The 26,661-nt window shown below is 46.4% G+C and overlaps 1 protein-coding gene across 1 annotated transcript in view; it reads right to left on the reverse strand.

Annotated features, from left to right (window-relative positions):
- The window catches only part of STK26 (serine/threonine kinase 26), a 235,924-nt gene that overhangs the window by 102,477 nt on the left and 106,786 nt on the right, over positions 1-26,661 (reverse strand). The window contains exon 3 of the mRNA XM_029606686.1: positions 24,810-24,866. Coding sequence (XP_029462546.1) covers positions 24,810-24,866 — 57 coding nt within the window. The remainder of the gene's footprint in view (positions 1-24,809; positions 24,867-26,661) is intronic.

Consider the following 26,661-nt stretch of genomic DNA (forward strand, 5'->3'; position numbering starts at 1 on the left):
CTGCTCCCAGCATCCCCCGGGAGAGGAGTCCAGAAGTCACCGCAAGTGATCCAGGGATTGGCGTCCATAGCCCAGCTTCCAGAGGCCCAGCATTCCTTTGCAGTAGAGGAGGACCGGAAGGCTCATCTGCATACTGCTCCCAGCATCCCCCGGGAGAGGAGTCCAGAAGTCACCGCAAGTGATCCAGGGATTGGCGTCCATAGCCTAGCTTCCAGAGGCCCAGCATTCCTTTGCAGTAGAGGAGGACCGGAAGGCTCATCTGCATACTGCTCCCAGCATCCCCCGGGAGAGGAGTCCAGAAGTCACCGCAAGTGATCCAGGGATTGGCGTCCATAGCCCAGCTTCCAGAGGCCCAGCATTCCTTTGCAGTAGAGGAGGACCGGAAGGCTCATCTGCATACTGCTCCCAGCATCCCCCGGGAGAGGAGTCCAGAAGTCACCGCAAGTGATCCAGGGATTGGCGTCCATAGCCCAGCTTCCAGAGGCCCAGCATTCCTTTGCAGTAGAGGAGGACCGGAAGCGCGCGCCTAACGGCGCGCGAATCTCAAACCCTTCCATTAACTGAGTGAAGATTAACTGTGGTTAAAGAGGATTGGTAAGTATAGCTTTCAGAAATTTTTGGGCTTATAAAAGTTGGTGAAAGGTGAAATTAAGGGATATATTCTTTAGAGTTTGTGTGTGTCTGAGGTAATAAGCAAGCCAGAGATAATTAATTCCAGTATCTGTCTTTCCCACCCACTCAACCCTTGATTTTTAGGCACAAGACAGTTTTTCATCAAAAATCAATCAGGGTCTTATCTAAATCATACTATTGTACCAGCCCTTACTGAAAGTTTAATCATCCCCTTGTAGGAAACTAGCTGATTAATTAGTAAATTCACCTGTAAATTTAAACTACTCTCATTCCAACTCCCTTAGTATCTTAAACTTAACTAGGAACTCAATAAAACTAAGATGAAGGCAGCAGTCCAGCAACAAGAGGGAGGCTTTCCAGTCTTTTGCATTGAGTGTCACATGTATGATTTTTTACCTGCCGGTGAGAGATTGTATGTGTGCACCCGGTGCAAAGAGCTCCTGGCTCTCAGGGAACGAGTCCGATCTCTGGAGGCTAGAGTAGCAGACTTGGAGGAGCTGAGGGAGACAGAGAGGTACATTGACGAGACCTTCAGGGACATAGTAGTCAAGTCCCAAATCCAGTCTGGCAGCCCTAGTGCTGCCTTGGATCAGAAAGGTCTCCCAGTAGGAGAACATCACCCTGGTGTAGCAGGAAGTGATCCTGTAGCAAGGACCTGCTCTCCAGGTGATGTATTGTCCTCTCGCACCGAGGACAAGTCTCCCAGGGCTACTGCCCAGGAGGGAAGGGTTAGGCCTGCCATCATAGTTGGCGATTCAATTATTAGAAATGTAGATAGCAGGGTGGCTGGTGGACGTGAGGACCGCCTGGTAACTTGCCTGCCTGGTGCGAAGGTGGCAGACCTCACGCGCCACCTAGATAGGATTATAGACAGTGCTGGGGAGGAGCCGGCTGTCGTGGTACATGTGGGCACCAACGACATAGGAAAGTGTGGGAGAGAGGTTCTGGAAGCCAAATTTAGGATATTAGGTCGGAAGCTAAAATCCAGAACCTCCAGGGTGGCATTCTCTGAAATGCTTCCTGTTCCACGTGCAGGACCCCAGAGGCAGGCAGAGCTCCAGAGTTTCAATGCGTGGATGAGACGATGGTGTAGGGAAGAGGGATTCAGCTTTGTAAGGAACTGGGGAAACTTTTGGGGAAAGGGGAGACTTTTCCGAAAGGATGGGCTCCACCTTAACCAGAGTGGAACCAAGCTGCTGGCACTAACTTTCAAAAAGGAGATAGAGCAGCTTTTAAACTAGAACAAAGGGGAAAGCCGACAGTCACTCAGCAGTGCATGGTTCGGAGAAATGTATCCTTGAAGGATACTAATGAAACAGGAGAGTTAGGGCATCCCAACAGAGAGGTTCCATTAAAAGCAAATATAGTCCATATGCCTATATGTAAAAAATCACCAAAACTAATGATTTCCGAATTATCCCAAACAACTGAAAAGCAGGTTGTTAAAACAAACAAAAAACACACTTTGAAATGTCTATATGCCAATGCCAGAAGTCTAAGAAGTAAGATGGGAGAGTTAGAGTGTATAGCAGCAAATGATGAGATTGACATAATTGGCATCACAGAAACTTGGTGGAAGGAGGATAACCAATGGGACAGTGCTATATCAGGGTACAAATTATATCGCAATGATAGGGAGGATCAACTTGGTGGGGGTGTGGCACTTTATGTCCGGGAGGGTATAGAGTCCAACAGGCTAAAGATCATACAAGAGACTAAATGCTCAGTAGAATCTATATGGGTAGAAATCCCATGTGTGTTGGGTAAGAGTATAGTGATAGGAGTATACTACCGTCCACCTGGACAAAATGGTCAGACAGATGATGAAATGCTAAGAGAAATCAGGGAAGCAAACCAATTTGGCAGTGCAATAATAATGGGAGATTTCAATTACCCCAATATTGACTGGGTAAATGTAACATCAGGACTTGCTAGAGATATAAAGTTCCTGGATGTAATAAATGATTGTTTCATGGAGCAATTGGTTCAGGAACCAACAAGAGAGGGAGCTATTTTAGATTTAATTCTTAGTGGAACACAGGATTTGGTGAGAGAGGTAACGGTGGTGGGGCCACTTGGCAACAGTGATCATAACATGATCAAATTTAAACTAATAACTGGTAGGGGGACAATAAGTAAATCTGCAGCTCTAACACTAAACTTTCAAAAGGGAAACTTTGATAAAATGAGGAAAATAGTCAGAAAAAAACTGAAAGGTGCAGCTGCAAAGGTTAAAAGTGTTCAACAGGCTTGGACATTGTTTAAAAATACAATCCTAGAGGCGCAGTCCATATGTATTCCACGCATTAAGAAAGGTGGAAGGAAGGCAAAACGATTACCGTCATGGTTAAAAGGTGAGGTGAAAGAGGCTATTTTAGCCAAAAAAATCATCCTTCAAAAATTGGAAGAAAGATCCATCTGAAGAAAATAGGATAAAACATAAGCATTGTCAAGTTAAGTGTAAAACATTGATAAAACAAGCGAAGAGAGAATTTGAAATGAAGTTGGCCATAGAGGCAAAAACTCATAATAAAAACTTTTTTAAATATATCCAAAGCAAGAAACCTGTGAGGGAGTCGGTTGGACCATTAGATGACCGAGGGGTTAAAGGGGCTCTTAGGGAAGATAAGGCCATTGCAGAAAGACTAAATGAATTCTTTGCTTCCGTGTTTACTAGTGAGGATGTTGGGGAGATACCAGTTCCGGAGTTGGTTTTCAGGGGTGATGAGTCAGACGAACTGAACGAAATCACTGTCAACCTGGAAGATGTAGTAGGCCAGATTGACAAACTAAAGAGTAGCAAGTCACCTGGACCGGATGGTATGCATCCCAGGGTACTAAAGGAACTCAAAAATGAAATTTCTGACCTATTAGTTAAAATTTGTAACCTATCATTAAAATCATCCATTGTACCTGAAGACTGGAGGGTGGCCAATGTAACCCCAATATTTAAAAAAAGGCTCCAGGGGTGATCCGGGTAACTATAGACCAGTGAGCCTAACTTCAGTGCCGGGAAAAATAGTGGAAACTATCCTCAAGATCAAAATTGTAGAGCATATAGAAAGACATGATTTAATGGGACACAGTCAACATGGATTTACCCAAGGGAAGTCTTGCCTAACAAACCTGCTTCATTTTTTTGAAGGGGTTAATAAACATGTGGATAAAGGTGAACCGGTAGATGTAGTGTATTTGGATTTTCAGAAGGCGTTTGACAAAGTCCCTCATGAGAGGCTTCTACGAAAACTAAAAAGTCATGGGATAGGAGGCGATGTCCTTTCGTGGATTACAAACTGGTTAAAAGACAGGAAACAGAGAGTAGGACTAAATGGTCAATTTTCTCAGTGGAAAAGGGTAAACAGTGGAGTGCCTCAGGGATCTGTACTTGGACCGGTGCTTTTCAATATATATATCAATGATCTGGAAAGGAATACAATGAGTGACGTTATCAAATTTGCAGATGATACAAAATTATTCAGAGTAGTTAAATCACAAGCAGACTGTGATACATTACAGGAGGACCTTGCAAGACTGGAAGATTGGGCATCCAAATGGCAGATGAAATTTAATGTGGACAAGTGCAAGGTGATGCATATAGGGAAAAATAACCCTAGCTGTAGTTACACGATGTTAGGTTCCATATTAGGAGCTACCACCCAAGAAAGAGATCTAGGCGTCATAGTAGATAATACATTGAAATCGTCAGCTCAGTGTGCTGCAGCAGTCAAAAAAGCAAATAAAATGTTAGGAATTATTAGGAAGGGAATGGTTAATAAAACGGAAAATGTCATAATGCCTCTATATCGCTCCATGGTGAGACCACACCTTGAATACTGTGTACAATTCTGGTCGCCGTATCTCAAAAAAGATATAGTTGCAATGGAGAAGGTACAGAGAAGGGCAACCAAAATGATAAAGGGGATGGAACAGCTCCCCTATGAGGAAAGGCTGAAGAGGTTAGGGCTGTTCAGCTTGGAGAAGAGACGGCTGAGGGGGGGATATCATAGAGGTCTTTAAGATCATGAGAGGTCTTGAACGAGTAGATGTGACTCGGTTATTTACACTTTCGAATAATAGAAGGACTAGGGGGCATTCCATGAAGTTAGCAAGTAGCACATTTAAGACTAATCGGAGAAAATTCTTTTTCACTCAACGCACAATAAATCTCTGGAATTTGTTGCCAGAGGATGTGGTTAGTGCAGTTAGTGTAGCTGGGTTCAAAAAAGGTTTGGATAAGTTCTTGGAAGAGAAGTCCATTAACTGCTATTAATCAAGTTTACTTAGGGAATAGTCACTGCTATTAATTGCATCAGTAGCATGGGATCTTCTAGGTGTTTGGGTAATTGCCAGGTTCTTGTGGCCTGGTTTGGCCTCTGTTGGAAACAGGATGCTGGGCTTGATGGACCCTTGGTCTGACCCAGCATGGCAATTTCTTATGTTCTTATGTTCTTATGTTCTTAACTTTAAAAAATGACCAGTCAGTTATTTTAACATTTTGACTTATCAAATTGTCTTAATTCATTTTTAAATAGTTTAAGGAACTATTTGATTTATCATTTTATATTTTATCTATATTTTATTTATCCTTTACTATATACATATTTGTTTGAATATTCTATTTCATAATACATTGACTCAGTTTATTCGATATGTCCACCTTATATGCCAAACTGATGCACCATTGCAAATATTGTCATTGTTTTTTGGCACATTTTACTTGTTTATATTTCCGCTTGATTCAACGACATCACGTTTTTTGACTTATGCTTCCCAATGTGGTACACTAAATGCTGAATCACAATAGGTATATTCTGTTTATTAATGTTTGAGTAGTAGTAGTTCTTTTGTTCAAGCATATCCTTTACAACCAGTTCAGAATAGCCATTTCTCTTTAGGAGTTTAAAAATCTTTTTAGAAGTGTATTAATTTATTGACAGATCCTTCTGATGTACGCACTCACAAACACCAGTGCTGTAGAAGAAATCCGTATTTCACTATCAGACCGTACTAACCGGCTGAATAGCAATATAAGATTAAGCACACACACTTTATTGGCACTATGGCGTCTTTTCTATTTTCACCGGTCATAAGTATCCCCAGTATTGTAATGTTTTACTGTTCGCTGCAAACTGGTATGAACCCGAGAATCTCATCATTGTGTTTTAGGAAATGTATTTGAAACATTCCACTCAAAATAAATTAATGTAAAACAGCTATTTATCTCTCATTTTATTTCTAGATTGTATTAGCAGCGCTAGCACAGTTTTGTGGTATTACAGGTGTCTCCCTTATTTGAATTAGCTACCAGCATCTCTTGTATTAGTACATCACTATTCCCTGATTATTGCAAATCAGTAGTATCCTAAGATGTTGGTCATTAAACGCTGCTATATACATTCATATCTAAGTTATTGGGCAACTCACATTTACTATTTCTCACATTTTAACAAATTACAGCATTACAAGGAGCACTATGTATTTGATGGTTTTGACCTCATCTTGTTGTGCAGTGGAGGTGTTTTAAGGTAAAAAAAAATTATTAAGCTTGATACACAATGGGGCTGACTAACGCATTAGTTTATTTGATACATTTGTTTTTGTTGCATTAGTAATCTGGTGGTTTATAACATTTTTAAATGTATTTCAGAGTATTGGTGCTGTCCTTGTAAAAAGAACAATAGCAGCATTGACAGTACAGAAAACATTCAACATTGGGTGTATCTCTATTTGGTGGATTACATTTTGAATCTTGTTTTTAAATTGGAAGGTATATTTCTTTCTTTTTTTTTCCTTTTTTCTCTTCTCTCTGTGCTTTCTACTCCATTTTATATCTGTTTCGCCATCACTTTATTTATATCTGGGAGAATTCATTTCTGTTTATCTGTCCCTCATTAGCTATATCTGCCTACTCAGACTCCATTAGTGTTTTGTACTTTCAAATATGTAACATTAATCTGATTTTATATCTTTGACCGAATTCAATCTTATGACTATTTAATTTGTATCTTACAGCCCGATGCAGCCCCGCTTATGGGTGAAACTCGGCCTGAGTCGGGCATGTTTAAATTTGTTTTGGACTGCGTTTCAAATAAAGGAATCCATCTCTCTAAGGTAATCAGTCTCATTCTGTTTGGCTCGCCTCCTGGCTATATTTGACCATCTACAGTCTTGCTTTTTTGGACCATCTTTACTGTCCACCTGGCCAGAATGAGATAGACAATGAAATGCTAAAAGAAATTAGGAAAGTTAAAATCAACAGCACAGTAATAATGCGTGATTTCAATTACTTCAGTATAGTCTGGGTGAATGTCACATTACGACATGCTAGAGAGAGAAAGTCACTAAATGAAGCAGATGGTACAAGAACCATAAAGAGGGGAAACTAATTTTATAACTAGTCCTTAGTGAACATACAAATTGGTATGAGAGAGAACAGTGTTGGACCCACGACATGATCAAATTTGACTTAACAGGAGGGAGGGCACTAAAGAAATCTACTGCGACAGCATTTAACTTTCAAAAGGGCAGCTATGAAAAAAATATAAGAACATAAGAAATTGCCATACTGGGTCAGACCAAGGGTCCATCAAGCCCAGCATCCTGTTTCCAACAGTGGTCAATCCAGTCTATAAGTACCTGGCAAGTACCCGGCAAGTACCCAACCACTAAGTAGATCCCATGCTACCGCTGCCAGCAATAGCAGTGGCTATTACCCAAGTCAACCCGATCAATAGCAGTTTGGACCTTTCCTCCAAGAACCTATCCAAACCTTTTTTTTTTAAACCCAGCTACACCAACTGCACTAAAATGATCAAAAATGATTAGCTAATTTAACACGTATGGGTGCATAAGCAAACATACGCTGGAATTTTAAATTATGCACACATTTACTTGAATATGATTTAAAATAGACCTACCACACATACATGTGTTCTTAATTTTAAGTGGTTACTTGAGAAAACAAAGCAGAGTTGCTTACCTGTAACAGGTGATCTCATAGTACAGTAGGATTGTAGTCCTCACACAAGGGTGGCATCATCTTATAGAGCCCAACACAGAAAACTTATGTCAAAGTTTCTAGAAACTTTGACTGGCACTTTGAGCACGCCCAGCATGCCACTATCCACGCATCCACATGCAGTCCCTCTTCAGTCTTGTAACAGAATTACGAAAAAATTAAACAAACATAGGAAAAACCCAACTCTGTGGATGACTAAAGAACTGGATCAAGGAAGAGTGCTCGATGTGATCTACTTGGATTTCAGCAAAGCTTTAGATACAGTCCTGCATAGGAGGCTTGTGAAAAAAATAAGAAGCTTGGCAATGATCACCAAGGTGGTGGCCTGGATTACAAACTGGTTATTAGACAGAAGACAGAGTGTGATGGTGAATGGAACCTACTTTGAGGAGAGACTGGTGTTAAGTGGAATGCCACAGGGATTGGTGTTGGGACCGGTTCTGTTCAATATCTTTGTGAGCGACACTGCGGAAGGGATAGAAGGTAAAGTTTGCCTATCTGCGGACAATACCAAGATCTGCAACAGAGTGGATATGCCAGAAGGAGAGAACGAGAAGAGATTTAAGGAAGTTTGAAGAATGATCGAAGATATGGCAGCTGGGATTCAATGCCAGGAAGTGCAGAGTCATGCATTTAGGGGGCAGTAATCCAAAAGAGCTGTATGTGATGGGGGGTGAATGGCTGTGTACACGGGGCATGAGAGGGACCTTGGGGTGATAGTGTCTAGCGATCTGGAGATGGCGAAACAATGTGACAAGGTGATAGTTAAAGCCAGAAGATTGCTGGGCTGCATAGAGAGGAATAACTAGTAAAAAAAAAAAAAGTGATAACCCCTTGCACAAGTCCTTGGTGAGGCCTCCCCTATGTTCAAGTTCTGGAGACCGTATCTCAAAAGGGACAGGAACAGGATGGAGGCGGTCCCGAGAAGGGCAAAAAAATGGTGGTGGGGGGGTGGGGGTCTCCAAATGACTTATGAGGAGAGGTTGAAGGACCTAAATATGTAAGCCCTGGAGGAGAGGAGGTGCAGGGGAGGTATGATACAGACCTTCAGATACCTGAAAAGTTTCAATGATGTACAACTGACAAACCTTTTCAGTTGGAAAGAAATCAGTAGAACTAGGGGTCACAAAATGAAACTCCAGGGAGGACGACTCAGAACCAACGTCAGGAAATATTTCTTCACGGATAGGGTGGTGGATGCCTGTAATGCCCTCCTGGAGGAGGTGAAGACAAAAACGGTGAAAGATTTCAAAGGGGCATAGGATAAACACTGTGGATCCCTAAAGGCTAGAGGATAGAAATGATAAAATGAGTGCAAAGTGATAACCTGCTAGTGTGGTGGTTACTACTCATTCAAATAAGCCACAACTTCATCACTGTTCTCTGTTTCAATGGCAGGGAGAAAGGAGGAGAAGGGAATTAAATATAGACAGTAACAGGCCAATACAGTAAGGACGCGGAAGAAAGAGTGCGGTAGTGCCAGGCGCACCCTCATTTGCCGCACGCACAGTCCGGATCACATACCGCTTGATACAGTATTTAAATGGCATGCAAATGCAAGCCGCGTCCAAAGCGTGTCCATGAAGCGTAATCCATTTTACTGTATAGAGCGCTATACAGCGCCTATACAGTATCCTGGGTGTGCTGGTACCTGTCATTTCAAATGTCATTTGAAATGACAGGTACCAGGAAGTGGATACAGGAGAAAGGAAAATTATGTTTCTTACCTGATAATTTTCGTTCCTGTAGTACCAAGGATCAGTCCAGACTGCTGGGTTATGCCTCCCCTCCAGCAGATGGAGTCAGAGAGAAAACTGAAAGCACCTCCCAGATATACTGGTGTGCCACCTGCTATCCTTCAGTATAAAGTATAACAAAGCAGAAGATAGGCAAAACCAAATCCTCCGCCAACTTAGCCACTAAGGAAAAACATGGCAACTGTCTAGATCAAGTAGTAAAACTCACCCATGCCAAAAACCTGGCAAACATCAACGTAACTTCAAAAAGGCACCACCCTCTAAAAGCAAAGAAAAAGGGATAGGTACCTACCTTGTTGAAATATCGAAAAGCTATGTATAGAAACTGGTTATTGGAGCGGACTCTCCTGACACTCAACATCGGGCGGGCGTCTGGACTGATCCTTGGTACTACAGGAACGAAAATTATCAGGTAAGAAACAATTTTCCTTTCCCTGTACGTACCAGGATCAGTCCAGACTGCTGGGATGTACCCAAGCCGCCTTAATTGGGGTGGGACCCAGAGAGTCCCGCTCGAATGACACTGCTGCCAAAAGGATCAGCTGATGCTTCCCTAACATCAATCCGATAATGTCGAGCGAAGGTATGCAACGACTTCCACGTGGCTGCTCTGCAAATCTCTTGGCTAGAAACTAAACGACTTTCTGCTCAGGAAGTTGCTTGAGAACGCAGTGAGTGTGCCTTAAGCCCCTCAGGAACAGACTTACCACAGCCAATGTACGTGGATGCGATCGAACTTTTCAACCAACGAGCAATAGTTGCTTTTGATGCCTGTAGGCCCTTCTTGGGCCCCTGCCATAGGACAAACAAAGGATCCGACCGTCTGAATGCATTAGTGACCTCCAAATATCGCATGATCACTCGCCGCACATCTAGACGCTTCAAATCGGAACCGTGCGAAGACTTTAGGTCCGACACCGAGAAGGAAGGCAATTCCACCGTCTGATGAACATGAAAAGCCGATACCACCTTCGGCAAGAACGAAGGAACCGTACGCAGAGACACGCCGGCATCCGAAATACGTAAGAACGGTTCCCTACAATACGTAAGAACGGTTCCCTACAAGAAAGTGCCTGAAGCTCCGACACCCGACGGGCTGACGCAATGGCCACTAGGAACACGGTCTTGAGCGTGAGAGGGGCCGAGTTGAGACCTTTGAGCACCAAAGTCAAATTCCAAGAAGGACAAGGGGTCTAAATGGGGGACGCAAGGTCCGAACGCCACGCAAAAATCGAGCTACATCCGGGTAGCACGCGAGAGAGAATCCGTTTACCTTACCCCTCAAACACCCCAGGGCCGCTACCTGAACCCTCAGAGAGCTGTACGCCAAACCCTTTTTCAAGCCCGCCTGCAGGAACGTAAGGATATTCCCTACCGAGGCCCGGCGCAGTGGAACTTTAGCTGCCGCGCACCAGGCGTCAAACACTTTCCACACTCTGGCGTAGGCTAGCGTGGTGGAGGGCCTTCTCGCCCGCAGTAGGGTGGAAATGACAGGCTCTGAATATCCTTTCCTCCTCAACTGCTTCCTTTCATAAGCCAAGCCGCCAGACAGAAGCGGGCCGCCCGCTCGAAAAATACGGGTCCCTGGCGAAGCAGGCCCTGAAGATGACCCAACCTTAAGAGTCCGTCCCGCGCCAGGTTGATTAGATCCGCGAACCACGGTCTTCTTGGCCACTCCGGGGCCAAAAGAATCACTGGCCCGCGATGGGATTCTATGCGTCTTAACACTTTGCCTATTAGAGGCCACGGGGGAAACACATAGAGGAGGATGTGACGAGGCCATGGAAGCACCAGGGCATCTACCCCCTCCGAACCGCGTTCTCGCCTTCGACTGAAGAAACGCGCTGCCTGTGCATTTTGCCGAGTCGCCATCAGGTCCAGACGCGGAATTCCCCATCGCCGGGTGATGAGACTCATTGCCTCGGCCGAGAGCTCCCACTCTCCGGGATCCAAGTATTGACGACTTAGATAATCCGCTTGTACGTTGTCGACGCCCGCTATGTGGGTGGCCGCTATGCGGGAGAGATGACGTTCCGCCCCGGACATTAACAACTACGCTTCATCCGCTACCGGCCGACTTCTCGTGCCGCCTTGGCGATTTATCTACGCTACTGTGGATGCGTTGTCTGACAGAACTCGCACTGCCCGCCCTTGTACCAACGGGAGAAGTTGGCGCAAGGCGAGACGTACCGCCCTGGCAATAAATTGTCTGGGATCAACCACCAAGCTAAGCTGGAACGAGCTAGCTCCAGCAGCGGCAATTGGGCGCCGTAATCTCCTGATTTCTGGTCCCAATGGGAGAGGAGAGCGCGCTGTAAAGGACGTATATGAGCAAATGCCCACGGCACCATCTCCAGAGTAGACACCATATGACCAATGACTTGTAAATAATCCCAGGCCGTGGGCAACGGGAGATCTAGTAAGGCCTGCACCTGAAACATCAGGTTCTCTAGTCTCCGCTGAGTGAGGAATACCTTGCCTTCCAAGGTATCGAAACACGCCCCCAAAAATTCCAACTGTTGACTCGGGACCAACTGGCTCTTCGCAAAGTGGACCACCCAACCTAGCGATTGAAGTTGCTGCACCACCGACTGGACTGCCCGCTTGCACGCCTCCTGCGACTTCGCCCGGATTAGCCAATCGTCCAACTAGGGATGCACCCGAATTCCGTGGCGTCGCAGATAAGCTGCGACAACTATGAGAACCTTGGTGAATACCCTCGGGGCTGTTGCTAGCCCAAACGGAAGGGCGCAAAAACTGGAAGTGCTCCCCCAATACTGTGAATCTTAGGTACCTCTGGTGACGTTCCCTGATCCCGATATGAAGATACGCCTCGGCTAGATCCAAAGAAGCCAAAAATTCTCCCTTGTGGACGGCCGCAATAACAGATCTGAGCGTCTCCATACGAAATCAGGGAACGCGCAAGGCCTCGTTCACTCTTTTCAAATCCAAAATTGGGCGAAACGTACCTTCCTTCTTCGGGACCACGAAGGAAATGGAATACCTGCCTGTTCTGGTCTCCTCCGGAGGAACAGGCAATATTGCTCCCAGAGCCCGTAACCTGTGTACCATGTGGGCGATAATCTGCCTCTTTTCCTGAGACCCGCAGGGGGAGATCATAAAAAGATCCCGGAGGGGACGAGCAAACTCCAACTCGTAGCCGTAGCGAACGACGTCGAGGACCCACTGATCCGATGTGACCTTGACCCATTCCTCCCAAAACAGGGACAACCGACCTCCGATGCGGGGAAGGGAGGAATGGGCCTGCGCGCCTTCATTGCGAAGGCTTTCCGGCGGGTAAGTTCTGCGAGGATCCCAGACGCTGTGGACGTCTGCCTCGAAAGGAAGGAGACCAAGGCTGAGACCTGGGGACCTGCTGTTTCTGCGGGAAAGGGGCCCCACTTCCCATGCGAAACCAGCGTTGGCCCCGAAATCGGGACCGTACATTTCCAAAAGAATGAAAAGAACAGGGCTTGTCCTCCGGTAACTTGTACACCTTGTTGTCCCCCAAGTCTTTGATGAGCTGATCCAGCTCCTCACCAAACAATAATTTTCCCTTGAAGGGAAAAGAGGCGAGGCGCAATTTTGATGAGGCATCCGCCGACCAACGCCTAAGCCACAGCAAACGCCGAGCAGCGACCACCGATGACATGGTGCGGGCCGAGGTTCTCAACAAATCATACAAGGCATCCGCCGTGTAAACAACCGCCGCTTCCACACAGTTGGCCTGCTCAGCCTCGGCTGGTGGGAGCTCCTGTGTGGTAAGCAATTGTTGAACCCAGCGGAGAGTAGCGCGCTGAACCATACTGCTACATGCCGCTGCTCGGACCCCTAAGGCCGCTATCTCAAAAATGCGCTTTAACAGAACCTCTAACTTTCGGTCTTGGAGATCCTTCAAGGCTACCCCTCCCGTGACAGGAATGGTAGTATGCTTAACCACAGCAGTCACTGCCGAATCCACGGAAGGGACTTTAAAAATATCCAAAGAATCCGCTGGCAGGAGATACAACTTATTCATTGCCCTGCTTACACGCAGGGATGCCTCCGGCACTTCCCATTCTTTGGACACGATCTGTAAGACCTTGGCATGTAAAGGAAAAGTCTGCGGGGGGGGCCCTTAGACCTGCCATAGCTATGTCCCCTGTGGAAGTGTCAGTGTCCTGCTGCGGCGCTGGGATTTCTAACTCCTTCAAAACATGAAGGATGAAAAAGTTAAGTTCATCTTTGCCAAAGAGGCGCAGAATCTGGGGGTCATCGCCTTTGAGCGCTCCCTGAGCGTCAGAGACCTCTGTCCCTGTGCCATCCGGAGACCATGTGCCATCCGGAGACCCCTGGGTAAAATCCGGAGCTCCCGGACCTCCCTTTCCCCCTAGGGAATAAATTCTAGCAGCATCCGAACCCCCCACTTTGTCCTGAGACCCAGACCGGTCTTGCTCAGGGGAACTCTGGGGACCGTAGGGGGAGGGGGTTCATCCGGCTCCCAGCCTGCCTCCGCGTCTAAAAACGCCTGATGCATTAACAAGACAAATTGGGAAGAAAAAGGCACTTTCCTTTTGTTGGATCCCCCCGCGGGCTGGTCCCGAGGGGGAGGGGCTCGAGGAGCCTCCAAATCCGACTCACGGCACGGGCTTAGGGCAGGAGGAGAGTTAAAAGAAAAATCCTCCTCCTCCGATGCCGAATCAGCAGGCTGCCGCGCGGTCAAAATGGCCGCCGGCTCCCTAACAGTGGGAGGCGGGGCTAAGGACCGCGCGGCTGCCAGCCTGCCTAATCGCTCCGAGGAAGGACGAGAAGCCGTGCTGCGGGCTGCGCTCGGCCCCCGGGAGGGTCCCTCGCCCCCGGGAATGCAGTGGGAGCAGAGACCCTCCCTGGAGAGAGTCGCGCCCCCGTCTTGCCACAGGCCGTGCAGGCCGAAGATCGGGGCATCCTGAAGCTGCAGAAAAGGGCGCCCAAAAGTAAGTAGCTGGGTCTGGGAGCAGTAAATTCGCGCCAAAAAAGCTGTCGCTGCGACTGGCAAATTCGCTGGGTGAAGAAACCTCACCCCCTCCGGAGTCCCCGGTCAGCGCGGCAGGCTAGGGCTACAACGGACCGCAGCCTGTTTCCAACAGGGCTTACGGGTCCTTAATCTTTAATTCTAAATTTAATTAACTTTTTTTTTTTTTTTTTTACAAATAAACAAGGCCCTCTTCAGGTTAAAACACCTGGAATGAAGCAGAGATAGATGGGGGAGGGTGACCGGACCACCAGTAGGCTTTCCCCCGGACCAAAAGGGACACAACACCGGGAAAAAGAATGAGAGCAATGCTCTCACAGCCTGCCTCTATGCTGCAGTGAATAACACGCTGCGCTGAACCAGAAAAAGGGACAAGAAACGAAATAAACCAAAACTCTTTTTTTTTTTTTTTTTTGTAAACTAGTTAGAGAACCAACTAATTGATCTAGACAGTATAACTAACAAGTAATAATTAGTAAATGACACCTGAAAGATTTTTTGTCAGGATAGACAGGACCGCAGGTTATGTCTCTCAATCTGCTGGAGTCAGAGGAAATACTGAAGGATAGCAGGTGGCACACCAGTATATCTGGGAGGTGCTTTCAGTTTTCTCTCTGACTCCATCTGCTGGAGGGGAGGCATAACCCAGCAGTCTGGACTGATCCTGGTACGTACAGGGAAGGGCTGGTCAGTTTGTTTTGTTGTCCTGTGCAAATGATTGCTTCACTGCCTGGCCCCCTCACCCCCTGGGACAAGACCTTTAGAGGAGCCAGGATCGGGCAAACTTTCCCCCAGCCCACACTCACCTGCCCTGGCCGCATCCATGGGTGCCGGTCTCCCGTGCGGGCGCGCTGGCAACTCCGGAGCAGCCCCAGTCCTCTCTCCCCTCCTCCCGAGCGGCTTCAGCAGCAGCCCGGGGCGGATCGGGCGCTCCCCATGCGAGGCGTGGCTTCCAGCAGTCCCCGTCGGCGAATGTGCATGAACGCCCGCCTGTACGTGCATGAGCGCACGCCGTGACCTCGGACGTCCAGCCGGGTGCTCAGGTCACGGCGTGTGCTCATGCACCTTCGCCGGCGAGGGCTGCTGGAAGCCGCCTCGCATGGGGAGCACCCGATCCGCCCCGGGCTGCTGAAGCCGCTCTCGCCGCCAGCTGCCCCCGGGAGGAGGGGAGAGAGGACTGGGGCTGCTCCGGAGCTGTCAGCGCGCCCGCACGGGAGACCGGCACCCATGGACGCGACCAGGGCAGGTGAGCGGGGGCTGGGGGAAAGTTTGCTCGATCCTGGCTCCTCTAAAGGTTTTGTCCCGGGGGATGAGGGGGTCAGGCAGTGAAGCAATCATTTGCATGCGCACATGCACCTTCGCCAGCGGGGGCTGCTGGAAGCCGCCTCGCATGGGGAGCGCCCGATCCGCCCCGGGCTGCTGAAGCCTCAGGAAAGTTTGCCCGTGAAATTTCGTCTCTCTCTGCTCGGGCTTCCCTGACGCTCCACACTAACGCAGGGGTAAGAGTAGGCGGTAAATTATCAGGTTAAACACGCGGCAAAACTGCAGGTTAAAAAGGCGATAATCGGGGCGCACGTTACTGGATTGGAGGGAATAGCTAATCCGATCGTTTACATCTCATATACATGCCGTGGGCGGAAAGGGTTACCTGTTGATTTCAAGAAGCTGTAAGGATGGGTTAAAAGGGATAGTGAATCGCGGGTTGGACTTACGCGGCAAAATTGTAGGTACAAAGCGGGTTAGAAGCAGGGTAACCGTGGCCGCACTTTACTGTATCGGCCTGTAAATAAGGAGGACACTGAATTTTACAGTCTGGGTAAAATAGACATAGGGGTAACTTGCTGAAGCTGCTGTTACTACCCTTAACCAATAAGCCTGAAAGTCTTGATCAACTCCAACAGTACTCTCTGCTTCTATGGCAGAAGGTATCCGACAATATGGACTAACAGCAACCAACAAGGGCCCCGACTTTGACGGCTTGGGAAACTGATAAGAATGGGGGACTTCTATGGCTCAATAGAAACTACCATTACTTGCTCGGCAGACTGGATGGCCCATAGGTCATTTTCTGCCATCATCTCTATGTTTAAAAAAAAATGTATTTAGTTTTTCTATTTCCGTGTTCTTCCTGAGAACTCCTTTTACTCTTCAGTCATCTAGCATCCCATCTGATTCCCTTACCGGCTCCAGTCTTGCTACCGATTTACATCTAACTTGCCAGTACTTACGCTCTTTCCCATTTTCTTCATTTGGATCTGCTTTCCATTTTTGGAAGACGTACTTTTGGCTTTAACTGCCACTGTCACCATTAACCATGCTGAGAATGACTATCTGCTTTCCCCATAGTCTAGTTTAGAAGTTTCTCTATCTCCTTTTTAAAATTTGGCACCAGCAGCAGGACTGCATGCCTAGCAAGTTGGTTAACTTATGGGCTTTGAAAATTCAGGGAAAAGTCTGTGCATAAAAGGTATCAGACTTTACCACTACTTGCACAGTTATAAAATTACCCTCTTATATGTACACAATGCTGGGTTCCATAGTAGTACTTACTACCCAGGAAAAGGACTTTGGAGTACCTCTACAGATCTATGGTATGACCATACCTTGAATATTGTGTACAGTTCTGGTCAACTCATCTCAAAAAGATACAGCAGGGGTATAAATATAAACCCCAGGGTTCTGAAGGAATTCAAAAATGAAATTTCAGATCTATTAGTTAAAATTTGTAACCTATCATTAAAATCATCCATTGTATCTGAAGACAGGAGGGTGGCTAATGTAACCCCAATATTTAAAAAGGGCTCCACGGGCGATCCTGGAAACTACAAACCGGTTAGCCTGATTTCAGTGCCAGGAAAAATAGTGGAAAGTGTTCTAAAGATCAAAATTACAGAACATATAGAAATACATAGTTTAATGGAACAAAGTCAGCATGGCTTTACCCAAGGCAAGTCTTGCCTCACAAATCTGTTTCACTTTTTTGAAGGGGTTAATAAACATGTAGATATAGGTGAACCGGTGAATGTAGTGTATTTCTATTTTCAGAAGGCATTTGACAAAGTTCCTCATGAGAGGCTTCTAAGAAAAAGTAAAAAGTCACGAGATAGGTGGTAATGTCCTTTCATGGATTAACAAACTGGACAGGAAACAGTGAAAAGGGGTATACAGTGGACTGCCTCAAGGATCTGTACTAGGACCCATGCTTTTCAATATATTTATAAATGATCTGGAAAGGAATAAGACAAGTGAGGTAATCAAATCAGCAGATGATACAAAATTATTCAGAGCAGTTAAATCACAAGCGGATGTGATAAACTGCAGGACGACCTTGTGAGACTGGAAAATTGGGCATCCAAATGGCAGATGAAATTTAATGTGGATAAGTGCAAGGTATTGCATATAGGGAAAAATAACCCATGCTGTAGTTACACAGTGTTAGGTTCCATATTAGGAGCTACCACCCAGGAAAGAGATCTAGGCGTCATAGTGGATAATACTTTCAAATCGTCGGCTCAGTGTGCTGTGGCAGTCAAAAAAGCAAACAATATTAGGAATTATTAAGAAGAGAATGGTGAATAAAATGGAGAATGTCATAATGCTTCTATCGCTTCATGGTGAGACCGCACTCACCTTGAGTATTGTGTACAATTCTGGTCACCACATCTCAAGAAAGATATAGTTGTGATGGAGAAGGTACAGAGAAGGGCGACAAAATGATAAATGAGATGGAACTGCTTCCCTATGAGGAAATAAAAGAGGTTAAGGCTGTCCAGCTTGGAGAAGAGACAGTTGAGGGGGGATATGATAGAGATCTTTAAAATCATGAGAGGTCTAGAACGGGTAAATGTGAATCGGTTATTTACTCTTTCAGATAATAGGACTAGGGGGCACTCCATGAAGTTAGCATGTAGAACATTTAAAACTAATCAGAGAAAATTCTCTCTCACTCAAGCACAATTAAACTCTGGAATTTGTTGCCAGATGATGTGGTTAGTGCAGTTAGTGTAGCTGGGTTTAAAAAGGTGTGGATAACTTCTTGGAGGATAAGTCAATTATTTATTTATTTTTATTTATCGAGTTTTATATACCATCGTTCGGTTTCACCATCACAATGATTTACAAAGTTTCGATGTTTAACAGAGTGTACAAAAATTCATATGCTTGTATTACCTATTAATCAAGGTGACTTAGAAAATAGCCACTATTACTAGAATCAGTAGCGTGAGATATTGGAGAAATTACTTATCTGATAATTTCATTTTCCTTAGTGTAGACAGATAGATTCAGGACCAATGGGTATAGTGTACTCCTGATAGCAGTTGGAGACGGATCAGATTTCAATCTGACGTCAGCCCCAGTACATATACCCCTGCAGGAAGTGCAGCACCTCAGTATTCTCCTCGAAAAGCAATTGTGGATATATGTATGACTGACTAATTTGACTAACTTGATTAACTTTTATAACTTGGTTAACTTAATTAACTTGAACTGGTTGAATTGGTTATAGCTGGAGACCGCCAGTGCCCTCAACCGAGAAACGTCGACACCCGGTAGGATGGGTGTTCTAGTTGGAGGAAAGCATGATTTAGCCGTGAATCACTTGCTTTCTGTGATGTCCCTCGAGAATTCCATGAATAACGGCAGCCATGGGTGGGATGCTGAGTCCATCTGTCTACACTAAGGAAAACGAAATTATCAGGTAATTATCAGGAAATTATCAGGTATTTCTCCATTTCCTAGCGTGTAGCAGATGGACTCAGAACCAATGGGATGTATAAAAGCTACTCCCGAACCGGGTGGGAGGCTGCCCATGACCCACTTAGTACTGCCCTTGCAAATGCTGTGTCCTCTCGAGCCTGAACATCCAAGTGGTAAAACCTGGTGAAGGTATGGATGGAGGACCATGTCGCCGCCCGACAGATCTCGGCGGGTGACAGCATCTTGGTTTCTGCCCAGGATACAGCCTGGGCTCTAGTGGAATGGGCCTTGACTTGTAAAGGCGGTGGCTTGCCTGCTTCTACGTAGGCCGCCTTGATGACTTCTTTGATCCAGTGGGCTATGGTTGCTCGCGAGGTCGCTTCCCCTTGCTTCTTCCTGCTGTGAAGGACGAATAAATGGTCTGTCTTTCGTATGGATTCAGACCTCTCCAGGTATCGGACTAGGAGTCTGCCGAAGTTGAGTTGGCGTAGACTTATGCTCATCTTGCGACGGAACTGTACATATCTGGATGGTGAGTCTGAGCAATGGCTCCCGGCAGGACAGAGCTTGTAGCTCAGATACGGCGAGCCGAACAGACTGCCACTAGGAAGGCTGTCTTCAATTTTAATAGTCTGAGAGACAGGCCGCGAAGAGGCCTGAAAGAGGCTCCTGCTAAGAAATCCAGGACCAGGTTGAGGTTCCAAAGAGACACCGGCCACTTTAAGAATGGTCGGATCTGCTTGACTCCTTTCAGAAAGTGGGAGACATCCAGGTGAGAGGCTATGCTACCGCTCTCGCTCTTGGTTCCGTAGCATGACAATGTGGCCACCTGTACCTTGACGGAGTTGAGAGACAATCCTTTCTGTAGTCTGTTCTGCAGGAATCCCAAAACTGCCGGAATTTTGACTGAGCGTGGAACGATGTTGCAGTCCTTGCACCAGACTTCGCATACTCTCCAAATCCTTGTGAATGTTAGGGATGTGGAGAACTTGCGTGCTCAGAGTAGGGTGTCAATTACTGCCCCCGAGTATCCGCTCTTCCTCAGGCGAGTCCTCTCAATGGCCAGACCGTAAGAGAGAATAGAGCTGAATCCTCATGGAGGATCGGTCCTTGTTGGAGCAGGTCTCTGTGTGGAGGTAGAGGGAGGGGGCACCTCTCAGCAGTCTTCGCATGTCTGCATACCACGGTCTTCTTGGCCAGTCTGGGGCCACTAGAAATACTGGTCCCCTGTGGTGTTCTATCTTGTGGATGATTGCGCCCAATAGGGACCACAGCGGGAAGGCGTATAACAGAGTCTCCTGTGGCCAGGTCTATACCAGGATATCGATTCCCTGGGCCTGGGGTTCCCGCCTGCGGCTGAAGAAGCTGGGCACTTGGGCGTTGGACCGGCTTGCCAGGAGGTCCATGGTTGGTGCTCCCCAACCGTTCCCCAATGGTTTACTATCAATTGGAATGCTGTGGTTGACAGCCTCCATTCATCTGGGTCTAGACTTTCTCTGCTGAAGTAATCCGCAGCGACGTTGTCTTTCCCGGCGATGTGGACGGCCGAGATCTCTTGAAGGTTCGCTTCCGCCCATGACATTAGGAGGTCTATTTCCAGAAACACCTGTTGGCTTCTGGTTCCTCCCTGGCGGTTGATGTAGGCCACTGTTGTCCAACATTACTCTGACTGACTTGACTCGGAGTCTGTGACTGAACCATAGGCAGGCTAATCTGACTGCCCGGGCCTCTAGGAGATTGATGTTCCACCCCGACTCTTCTTTGTTCCATTGTCCCTGAGTGGTCAACTCCTGGCAGTGTGCTCCCCATTCTCGTAGGCTGGCGTCAGTGGTGAGCAGGATCCAGGATGGTAAGGATAGTCTCGCTCCCTGGCTCAGATGGTCTTCTTGTAGCCACCATCATAGTTGGCTCCAGGAGCTGAAGGTGTATGGTGTAGTTCTGGGACAGTGGATTCCATCGTGATAGTAGTGAGCGCTGTAGGGGTCTCATATGAGCTCTTACCCATGGCACTACTTCCAGTGTGGATGCCATGAGGCAGAGGACCTGTAGGTAATCCCATGCTGTGGGGCGAAGCTCACTCAACAGGGTTCACAACTGGGTCAATTTCGATCTTCTTGTCTGTGTCAGGGTGACCTTTGGTGTCGAACCGGACTCCCAAGTATTCTAAAGATTGGGAGGGCTGCAGACAGCTCGTTTGTGTTGACTACCCACCCAAAGCTCTCCAGTAGCGTTTTGACTCTGTTGGTCGCCTGGTGGCTTTCCTCTGGGGGTTTCGCCCTGATCAGCCAATCGTCTATGTAAGGGTGTACGCGGATTCCTTCCTTCCTCAGTGTTGCTGCCACCACCACTATGATCTTGGTGAACGTCCGGGGTGCTGTGGCTAAACTGAATGGTAGTGCCCGGCACTGGTAGTGATGGTCCAGGATCATGAAGCATAGAAAACGCTGATGCTCTTGATGAATTGGAATGTGTAGGTAGGCTTCCGACAGATCCAGGGATGTAAGGAACTCTCCCGGTTGTATCGCCCTTATTACCGAGAATAGGGTTTCCATGCGGAAGCGAGAAATCTTCAGGTGACGGTTGACCGACTTGAGACCCAGGATGGGCCCGAATGTTCCTTCTTTCTTGGGAATGATAAAATAGATGGAATAATGTCCAGTATTTACTTGTTGTGGAGGCACCAGTGTTAGCGCCTCTAAGGCTAGTAATCTGGTCAGTGTAGCTTCCACTGCCATCCTCTTGGAAGGGTTGTGGCAGGGGCATTCCACTAACCTGTCCGGAGGGAGGTGGTGAAAATCCAGGTAATATCCCTCTTGAATGATGGGTAGGACCCACTTGTCCAAAGTTATCTCGACCCATTATTGGTAGAATAGGGCAAGCCTGCCCCCTATGGCTTCCTCCTTTGAATGGGTCAGCTGATTTTCATTGTGGGGTGTGGCTGGGGCCTGTGCCCGAGCTGGCTCCCCTTTTCTTGTGCTTGTTCTGAAAGGACTGGCTCCAGCCTGCAGGGCGGGTCACTTGATATGTGCTTCTATATGGGTTGAAGCACTGTGATCCTCTGCCCCTGGAAGTTCGGGGGAAGGGTCGCTGGTTTCTCTTATTCCTGTCCTCTGGTAGCCGAGGCAGTGGGGACTCGCCCCATTTGTTGGCTAGTCTCTCTAGTTCGCTTCCGAACAGGAGGGTTCCCTTTAAGGGCATCCTTATGAGTCTCGTTTTGGAAGAGGCGTTGGCTGACCAGTTTCGGAGCCAGAGTTGTCTTCTGGCTGCCACGGCGGATGACACTCCTCTAGCTGCAGTGCGCACCAGATCAGAAGCAGCATCCGCGAGGAATGATACTGCTGGTTCCAGGGCTTCCCCAGGAGTGTTGTTCCTGGTCTGTGATAAGCAGGCGCATGTCACCACGGCACAGCAGGCCGTGATCTGTAGAGACATAGGTGAGACGTCAAAGGACTGTTTGAGAATAGATTCCAGACGTCTGTCTTGAGCATCCTTGAGTGCTGCTCCTCCCTCCACTGGGATAGTAGTGCGCTTCGAGACCACGCAGACCATGTCATCCACTTTCGGACATGCCAGGAGATCTTTGGCGGCTGGGTCCAGAGGGTACATGGCTGCCAGAGCACGCCCTCCCCTTTGAATGTAGTTTCCAGGGTTTCCCATTCCAGGTCAATTAGTTGCTGGACAGCTTGTAATAGTGGGAAATGACGGGAGGTCTGATGGAGTCCCTCTAGTAGGGGGTTTGTCTTAGGTTCCCCTGAGGCACTTGTGCCCAGGATAGCAAGCTCTTTTAAGCTGTGTGTGACCAGGTCTGGAAGCTCGTCCTTGGTGAAGAAGCGTCTCATGGTTCGGTGGGGCTCTGTCCCCGGAGGGAGTTCCCCTTCCTCCAGGGGTTCTGAGTCCTCAGAGTTGTCTGTGTCCCCGAAGGTGGGGCCTGGGATGTTGAGATCCTCTGGTGGAGCTTGTGGCTGTATTATAGGAGGCCCTGGAAGCATGTGGACGAAAATATGCAGACCTTTGAAGAATTCCACCCAGGAGATAGATGCTGGGTCTAGACTAAGGGGCGCCTTGTCCCTGGGGAGCCCTGTTTGAGGGGGGGGGGGGGTCCCGCTGTGCAATGCTAGGTCCGGTGTACTGTTCGAGAGGCTGGAACCCGGTACCAGCTGGGGAGGGCCATGAGTTGGATCCCCTAGGGCCTCTTCGCACTGTATACACAGGGCCATGGCCTCCTCATGCTGTGCAGCTCTAATGTGGCATGCTGGGCAAAGGCCCTGAGCCTTGAGTTTCTTTTCTGGTGGTGCCATGGCTTGTGCGCGTAAAATACAGCCGCTTGTGCGACTCCTCGAGCTTCAGGGACCGGAGACTTTTAAATTAGATTTCTACCTTACCTTCTCCCGGCGTTTCCCGGACTCGTTCCGGTCGGTCTCCGGCTGTGGGGGGGGGGGGGGGGGAGAGGGAAAATACCTTCACTGCCGAGCTCGAGGTTGCACCCGCTGCCTCTCAGCCTCACCTGATATCAGGGGCTAGGTCCCCGCCGAGGGTCGGCCGCCGGTCCGAGGCTTACCTCCGAAGGATCGCGGAAATCACCTCGGGAATTCTCAACTGGGGGAGGGACCCAATGGGTGTCACTGCAGGAGAGCGGGGTTCGTCTGTAGAGGTAAGATTTCTTCTTATTCTTTTGGTTTTCTTTGGTGAAATTACTCTAACGCTGTGCGAGCGTGCATAGAGTCCCTAACTGCTATGGAGACGGAAAATACTGAAGTGCTGCACTTCCTGCAGGAGTATATGTACTGGGGCTGACGTCAGATTGAAATCTGATCCATCTCCAACTGCTATCAGGAGTACACTATACCCATTGGTCCTGAGTCCATCTGCAACATGCTAGGAAAACTTAGTTTTTGGGTACTTGCCGGGTACTTGTAGCCTGGATTGGCCACTGTTGGAAACAGGATGCTGGGCTTGATGGATCCTTGGTCTGACCCAGCATGGCAACAAAAATAAGGAGATGGAATGATACCTTTATAGTTAGGACTCCTCTGTTTGGAGAAGAGATGACAAAAGAGATATAACAAGCATTTATAGAATCATGAGTGGTATGGAACAGGTTACTAGGTTATGGTTATTTACCCTTTTAAACAGTACTAGAACCAGGGGGCATGCCATTTAAGTGGTAGCTGATTCAAAAATAAAATTTAAGCAACCATTTTTTCAGTCAACACAAATTAAGCTCTGGATTTTGTTGCCAGAGAATGTGGTCAAGATTAATAACTGGGTTTAAAAAATAAATTTGGACAGGTTTATGGAGGAAAGGTGCATTAACAATTAGCAGCCAGACAGAAATGGAAGGATCACCACTTGTGTCTGGAAGTGGGCAATGGGGAAGGGATCTTCCCACAGATGTGCTGGGTGCTTCCAGGCTTGGACTATTGGTCTGACCAGCATAGGACTTATGTTCTTATAAAGTAAACTGGACAGACTGGATGGGCCTTACGGTGCTTATACCATCATATTTTGAGTTTTTTTGTTCTACTGGAACTCACATCAGGAAGCAACAGACCTCAGCCGCCTGCTCCTCTTTAAACTGTCTCCTAAATCAAGATGAGCTATATGATCTTTAGAACTGCAAGGAACATACATTTTTAGTGCTGATGGAATACTAGGAATACTGTATTTACTTTTACTCTTACCAATTTAAAAATAAAACACATAACATACTTACAAGATCTAAAGCTGATCCTCCACCTAAATATTCCATTATTATCCATAACTTTGTACCCTGTAAAATAAAATCAGAGACTGTTAGTTGTGAACAGCAGCTAATATATATAACAAAGCTTAAAACACCCCTCCATATGAAGCATCTGAAAGTAAAGTTGTATACTCTGCTCACACAAAGGAACAGGTCCTGAATAGATGACTAACAATATAAATTGATACTTCATACAGAGATAAGGTCTTAAATTGGGACTCAATTCTTGTCTTAAGTATCAGCCAAGAGCTGCAAGGTGTATATATATGTAGAGTAGGGATGATTTAACATCCTGTGGCATTTTTTTATATTTTCCTCAAATATGACAATATTCCAGCATGCTGCTTCATTTTCACTTTCAACACACATTTGTTAGAATGTAGAAAGATGTATGTTACCAAACAGGTCAATGACCATGTAAGAATTTTTTTTTTTTAAATCAAGTTTTTGCTTTCTCAGACTTTCATTGATCATGCATTTAACTTGCACTGATGTATAGTATGCAGCACACTTATTAGAAATCAGTAAAGTGCTAAAGTTTCATATTATGCAGTTATTTACAAGTAGAATAAAGTGACTCTTCTCCCATCAGCTACAGTGTAAAAGAACCACCAGCAGCTACACTAATCAGAGGCAGTAAAAAAATTAGTACATTTGGGGGTCTAATGCACAGCTGATAAATAAAATGACTATAAACTGGCAATCCATTATATTAAAGCTGTAAAAAAAAAAAAATGCAATAAAACTTTGAAGATGCTCCCATGTCTCAAAAGTGGAAAACACAAATAAAGTATGGATATTTTTCTTAGAAAGAGAAGAGAACTGAAACATCAGAACACTAGACTGAAGGGGACCCTCTCCCTCATCTCTCTGGTCTTTACATGCTTCTAATAAAAGTTTACAAATCAAAGGTAGGCAAGAAACCACAAAAGCTCTCAACCTACAAAACTGAACCACAATCTCTGCTCCACTTTCAAAAAGCCCAGCATTTATTCTTACTAGATTTGATTTATGCAAATATTCAGTGCATCTGAACCAGGCAAAAAAGGTGATTTGACAATCTCCAACTGGCTCAGATTTATAATTTATAAGGCCCATCCAGGTTAAACTGATCATTAAAACATTCCACAGTTCATTTTTAATTTGAACCTCTTTGCCCATCTCAAATTTAATTCCGTGCCTAGTATAGCTCTTTCCAGGTAACCATTAAATATCAATTTACCAGGCACACTGAACTCTCTTTAACATGGGTTTTTATTTATTAATTTTACTTTCACACACAATGTTTTTAAAAACGTAAGACCACACTAGTGCATTTTTTGGTCATACAAAATGTGTACTTAGGCTGACTAGGAGAGGAAACACTCCCAAGTCCTAATGATGTATTTGTCGTTTCTGAACTAGCAGCATCTGCCAGGGACAGCACGAGCATGTTAATACAGTGGGCTTGCAAAAATATTCAACCCCCTAAAAAGTCAGCAGATTTTGTGGATTAAAATTACACTTACAGATCGTGACAGACAGTATGTTTATTGCAAACCAGTATGCTCTTAAAGCAAATTTTCAAAGTCAAAATTCATTATTTCTCTGCATTTTTTGTAAAATAAAATTAAACACTGAAAAATGCTGTTTGCCAAAGTAGTCAATCCCTTCAGACTAGTACTTGGAAGAGCCAATTTTTAATGCAATAGCAGCTGTAAGTCTGTTGGGGTAAGAATCTGCTGGCTTTGCACACTGGAAATGATTTTTGTCCATTCTTCCCAGGAGATTTGCTCCAGATTGTTCAGGTTGGTTGGATGACGATTATGGACCGCAATTTTCG

This window comes from Rhinatrema bivittatum, chromosome 6 (genome assembly GCF_901001135.1).
Source record: "Rhinatrema bivittatum chromosome 6, aRhiBiv1.1, whole genome shotgun sequence".
Classification (NCBI taxonomy): domain Eukaryota; kingdom Metazoa; phylum Chordata; class Amphibia; order Gymnophiona; family Rhinatrematidae; genus Rhinatrema; species Rhinatrema bivittatum.